Source organism: Cynoglossus semilaevis, chromosome Z (genome assembly GCF_000523025.1).
Source record: "Cynoglossus semilaevis isolate Cse_v1.0 chromosome Z, Cse_v1.0, whole genome shotgun sequence".
Lineage (NCBI taxonomy): Eukaryota > Metazoa > Chordata > Actinopteri > Pleuronectiformes > Cynoglossidae > Cynoglossus > Cynoglossus semilaevis.
In genome coordinates, this window is record NC_024328.1 from 14,531,439 (window position 1) to 14,537,245 (window position 5,807).

The following is a 5,807-nucleotide window of genomic DNA, read 5'->3' on the forward strand; positions in this document are numbered from 1 at the left end:
TGCTGAGCTTCACCTTTGCAAAAAAACCAAAACAAAACGATTTTTAATGAACTTCCTGTCGTCAAATTGTTTGTTTTCGTGACCCCGATTAAAACCTCACCTTCTCCCACATCCTGGCGGGAAAAGCCGCTCTCTCGATCACCTTCATGTAAAGGAAACATTGACCTGCACACAGAGCACGGGGATATTTAATTTCCTTAACTATAAAATTTAATATTTAAAAAAAAAATTAAATAAAAAAAAAAAACGTTATGAAGTTAAAGTCAAGATTATTATCATCACATGTCGTACCTTTCTCCTCCCTGATGGTGGCGTACTGACTGTTAGCAAGGGGACAGGACGAGCGGTTGCACAACCCCGTGATGCTGTACTCATTACGGCAAAAGTTCTGACTTTTGGTCCTGACGCGGGAAACAAAGGTTCAAATTATTTACACGACGTAAACATCGCACACCGGAAATGAATGAATAAATAAATACGTCCGTCACTTACTTGACTTTGTGAGAACAGAATTGTTTGTTTCCTATAATGTCCCAGATCACCTGCAGGGGGCAGAAAAACGACCAGAAACAGTTGTTTCAACAGATGCAGTTTTCAAGTAAGTCACGCGAAAAAAAAAGAAGAAAAAACACATTTTGGGGTAAATTACGTTTAAATATTTTAATGACGATATAAACAACATAAGTAACTAATTACCAGTTCCTATAAAAGAACACGTGATTAAATCCCAGTTTGACACTTCAATTCGGTATTCTACACATTTTTATTCGTAAAATTAATTGCTATTGCCAAACTTTACATTTGCTTTCTACCAAATAGAGTTTTTTACTCTGTACACGAGTTTATGTCACGTTCGTGTACTATCGCTATGCTACTGCTACGAAGTGTGGTTTGACTTCCGACAAGATGTCCTGGCTAGCCATACATCGCGTGACTTACCTGGCGTTAAAACATTTACTCACCCGTGTTGTTAATGCTAGTTTACATACAATAAATGTTATAAACCTCGGAACATTAAGTTAGTAATAGTGTGAAGCGTATGAGGACTAGCTAATGTCAGCGGTATGTCACACTTACATCGTCGTGTTGCATTTTCGCTCAGTTGTTGAGACGCTGTCTCTTTCGGTTGTAGTCTGTCGTTCGTTTCAACTAAGTAAAACTTGTTAAAGACGGCAAAGGAATACGTTTTTTCTGTCTACGCAACCACATGGACATTTCAGAGAGCCGCCATCTTTGTTTCCATGGCGGACCGGATTCGGGCGGAGTCAGTACTACGGAACTCTCGCGATACTTGTGTGAACTAACTGATTGTGTTAGTTGAGATTACGTTCTTAAAATTAGGTCTTTATTATTTCAGGTGCTCGAACGGTTGAGTAAAAAATTCTAGTCGTTATTTAAATAAACTTTAAATTGTGAGTCAGAACAATTTTGAGGTGCGTTATAGGATGGGCTTTACGGTATTTTTCATACTTTTACTAATGTTTAAATGTCTTTAAACCATATATTAACACATGAAAGAGACAGGGACACAGAGTGGAGGCACGTGTTGGCTTCCAGTGTTATGATTGGCTGTTCACGTAAACGACCAAACTGGTCGCATTGTTATATTACTTTATAGCTATCTGAGCTAGGTGAAATTACGCGTTTTTAGATAGATAAATCACATGCACTCTGTCTTAACTACGTCATGAGTCCGAAAACGCGGTTAGCATATTTGTTGTTCAACTTTACTTTAGTTTCTACGATGAATCCACGATTCAGATCAGATGGTCTGAAGTGCATAGCGTAACAAGTAGGCAGCACTTTTCACGGACAGTCCGTGATTGAACCAATCATCACTTGTATGAACCGAAGGATCGAACTTTAAATATGGCGCTGAAACCTCATGTTCGCTCATCCTCACCGTTTGACATACGGTGTCGGTATTATCTTGCTTTTTATTTTTTTTTACTCTTTATTATTTTATGTATCGTTTTTTTTACTCGAGTACATTTTAAATCGTCACAAAATCAGTGTCTGTTATAACAAAGCAACGTTTTAGAGTTCTTCCGTTAGAGCGGTGCATTGTGGGAATCACGTCTGCGCCCTTAAAGGGACAGTGAGACCTACTGCAGTGGAGGGAAACTATTTATACTACGGAATACGCAATTACGTCATTGAGCGTAGACACAACGACGATGTTTAATGTTGTTTTTCGAATTCGCAGTTTTGTTCGTGATGTTTTTGTTTTTTTAAATAGATGGTAATGAGAGTTATAACTATCAAAAGACAACGAATACGCTGATAAATATAAAGCGTCATGTTAGCAACTTAACATCACGTTTCGTGACGTCATCTGAATTAACTGCTAAAACATTTTACAATCATTATTAAAATTATTAATAATATTTGGAGTGCTTTTTAGAGATATGAAGTAAACGAAGTGAGACGCAGCAGTGAAAAAAACAACAGGAATGTTTATTTAAGTAAATAGTGTGAGCTTTACACATCTGTACAACATTGACGTCTGGAGTTGCTACTCTTTAAAGGGACATGTCACCTTAAACACGTCTGTCACTCGTTATGACGCCATTCATTTTCATCTGATAGTTGAAGTTGATTTTGGACTTTTTCCATAGCAGAAATACCAGCCTGTGACAGGAAGTACAAAATACAACAACAACAATAACAAAAAAAAAAAAAAAATTAAAAATAAAAAGGCACCAAAAGCCACAAGAGACACAATCGTTTCGACAACTAAAACCTACACACATGCAACACATCATTATACACTGAGCTATATAGGCATGCAAAAACAACACAATTGAACAGCCAGGTTAACACACACACATACGCACACTACTCACTCACACACACATCCTGCTGACAAGTGCATTGTGGTCAATACTCTGATTAAGTTTCTCTGTGGTAACAAGAGGGACCGTGTGGACGCGGCACGGCGGAGGTGATCCAACTGAAAAGAGCTGCCGCAGCTGACCAGCACAGACCAGGTGAGACGGTGCCTTCACTGACCGGGGTCAAACTGCACGTGCGGAGAAGACGCCGCGTCGTTCCTCGTACGTTGTTTTTTAAAATAGGACTCGGGCTTTGACTGATGATTGTAGAGATGTCGCGCGTCTCCGAACTTTCTCATTCTCATGACGGGGAGAGAAAAAAAAATCAGAAAAAAAAAAACAATACAAAATTTGTGGGTGGGGAAATGAAATGATGAAGTGACGTTTAGAAGATCCAGAATGATATGGAACACTGCCGACCCAACACCTTTTTTTTCAGCTTTAAGCTAACAAAACAACATAATGTCACTGTTTTCCTTACCTCTGAAGTCGGGTATAAAAAAAACAAACAAAAAAAAACACTCTACCTTGTCATTTAAATAACCAAACAAACCCAAACTTGTACCAGAGCCAGGAGAAAAAAACACAGAGCACCCTTTATGTACAGCGCCCCCTACGTAAAGATAAACTTTCACATTAGCCCGTGTGTTTTACTTTGTCGGGCAGTTTTACAAAATCCGTTGGTAAAAAAAAAAAAAAAAAAGAGGTCAGTGAACAAACGTAAAACAAATACTGCAACGACGAACGCAGGAAACATACACATTAGCGCCTCTTATTAAAGGCATATTTCAGGATTTTGCTGCATACACATACAGTAGCTCCAGTACCAAAACCCATGGCTGTCGGAAAAAACTGAAAAAACAAAATTCGTGTTTTGGCCACAGGAGGGCAGTAAAGGCCTCATTAAAAATAAATCACCTCCAAAAAAAACATAAATCACCGACTGTTGGTAAGGTCCGTAAAAACTAATGAAATAAAAGACAGAATTTCAGTAAAGTACTGTCGACCAGCTAAAATTAATTTAGGGGAAAAAAAAATCTAATGATTGTGTTACCTGTTAATACTTTATTGGATTTTATTTATTTTTTGGCACAAATATAAAATATAAAAAAAAAAGCAACACATCAGATCTGATCTTACCATTGGATGAAAAATGGTCAACACAATAAAAAGACACGCAGATGCAGAACGGTGTGACGTGGACGATATGAAATGAGATGAAAGACGGAGAGAGTTCGAGTCTTCAGGTGTCTTTTCTGTCTAGTCCCACAGAGACCCTGTGACGGGGAGTTCCTGAAGCGCCTTCGTCCCTTTTGTTGACGCCGGCGGAGTCAGACCTGAACTCCAACCCACCCTTTTGACCCCCCCCCCCTCGGTATGATGGACAGGTCTGAAAAAGACAGGGGTTTCGGGAAAAACTTCTTCACAATTTGTGTCTAACGTTTTGTCCCAGGTTTTGCTTTTGTTTTTTCCGTCGTCCCGGTCATCGGCACGTCTCGGCAGATTCTGTTTCCGAAAAGTCCGAGGGAATCTGGCAGTGACTGATCGTTGGTGGATTTTACAGTTTAAGACCAAAGTGAAGAACGTCCGTCTCAGGGTGAGGGGAGGGGGAGTTGAGGTTTTGTTCCCGATGAGCGTGTGCGGCGGATGTGAAATTCTTTCCGATTCGTCCAGGAGACGTAGCGGTCGGTCTTGATCTTAGGAGGTCTTGACCAGGTCGTAGACGTAGATGTGGAAGTCGTCGTCGAACTTGATGAAGTACACCGAAGGTTTGGCCTCCACCTGGTGGATGACCATACCTGAGCGCTTCCCGCCGTCCTCTTTGGCGTACTCCACCTGTTTGCCCACCAGGCTGTCCACCACCTCGCCGGGCTCACGCTCCGTCGTCACGCTGTCGTCTGCGGAACAGGAACCGGGAGATCATCAGAACTCGACCACATTGACGATACAATACGTATCGCGATACAGGGGCAACAATATCATATATTGCTATATTTGCAATTATTTGCAATATTTGCAGTTATTTGCGATATATTGCAATGATTTGCGATATATTGCAATATTTGCAGTTATTTGCAATATTGTTGCTTTATGTGCAATTATTTGCAATATATTGCGATATTTGCAGTTATTTGCGATATATTGCGATATTACGGGCATGACAATATATTGAATTCTTTTTTTAAATAATGTAATTATAGTCCGACTGAAATGAAATATAACAATATTTCAGTTTTAGCCTCAAGGGGGACATTTAGAGACCTCATTTTAACCTCGACAAACCACAAAACAAACTCAGGACCAGGTGTAACAAACAGTACCAGCAGTAAAAAGTCAACACATTCCAGGTAGTGCTTTATGTTTGCTATTGTCACTAATAAATACATCCACTAGAGGGAAGTGCTGAGTCCAGAGTTCATTTCTGGGCCGACAACAGTTTTTCCAGACAATAACAAACACGAGGACGGCGGACCAGGTGGTGACACATGACGCCGCAGAGGTTCGGGCCGAAGGCTAGCTAAAGACCTAAAAAATGGACCGAACACTCACTGGAGTCGGGCATGATGCGCAGGTCTCCCTCCTTGTAGTCGTCCAGCAGCTGGTACATGTAGAGAACCGGGTCTTTCTCGTAGGTGATGTAGAACCAGGAGGTTATGATGGGGGCGCGGGCCAGAACCATCCCTCGCCACTCCTCCTTTGGCCCGTCCTCCGTCTCGAACATGTGCTCCACCGCTTTTCCGATCATGGTGTCCGCCAACAGCGAGTCGCTGACCAGGGCCGGAGCTGAGCCAATCACAGAGCAGGATTGGGTTTGATTGACACAACAACAACAACAACGACTAGCAGCAAACGACTAATGTGAACTTCCTTTTCCCGTCCGTCAGGGTCAACTCACCCACTCTGTCGGGGAGCACCTCCAGCCCGACCACCCGCTCGTCCCGGTACAGCTCCAGGCCGTAGACGCAGTCGAAG

At 41.4% G+C, this 5,807-nt stretch overlaps 2 protein-coding genes and 1 non-coding gene across 3 annotated transcripts in view; all 3 read right to left on the reverse strand.

Moving 5' to 3' along the window:
* mak16 (MAK16 homolog (S. cerevisiae)) overlaps nt 1–1,822 on the reverse strand; it is a 4,938-nt gene extending 3,116 nt beyond the window's left edge. The window contains exons 1-5 of the mRNA XM_008336489.3: nt 1,078–1,822; nt 493–542; nt 292–401; nt 101–165; nt 1–13 (exon numbers count right to left, since the gene is read on the reverse strand). The exon at nt 1–13 is cut by the window's left edge and continues 133 nt beyond it. Coding sequence (XP_008334711.1) covers nt 1–13; nt 101–165; nt 292–401; nt 493–542; nt 1,078–1,092 — 253 coding nt within the window. The 5' untranslated portion in view covers nt 1,093–1,822. The remainder of the gene's footprint in view (nt 14–100; nt 166–291; nt 402–492; nt 543–1,077) is intronic.
* LOC112486521 (small nucleolar RNA U13) lies at nt 1,761–1,857 on the reverse strand. Its single transcript, XR_003048977.1, has one exon. It is a non-coding gene; the product is annotated as a small nucleolar RNA U13 (small nucleolar RNA).
* Nucleotides 1,858–2,438: 581 nt separating this feature from the next.
* The window catches only part of spinb (spindlin b), a 5,654-nt gene continuing 2,285 nt past the window's right edge, over nt 2,439–5,807 (reverse strand). Inside the window, exons 5-7 of the mRNA XM_025052963.1 lie at nt 5,731–5,807; nt 5,385–5,618; nt 2,439–4,732 (exon numbers count right to left, since the gene is read on the reverse strand). The exon at nt 5,731–5,807 is cut by the window's right edge and continues 74 nt beyond it. Of these exons, the coding sequence (XP_024908731.1) occupies nt 4,533–4,732; nt 5,385–5,618; nt 5,731–5,807 (511 nt within the window). The 3' untranslated portion in view covers nt 2,439–4,532. The remainder of the gene's footprint in view (nt 4,733–5,384; nt 5,619–5,730) is intronic.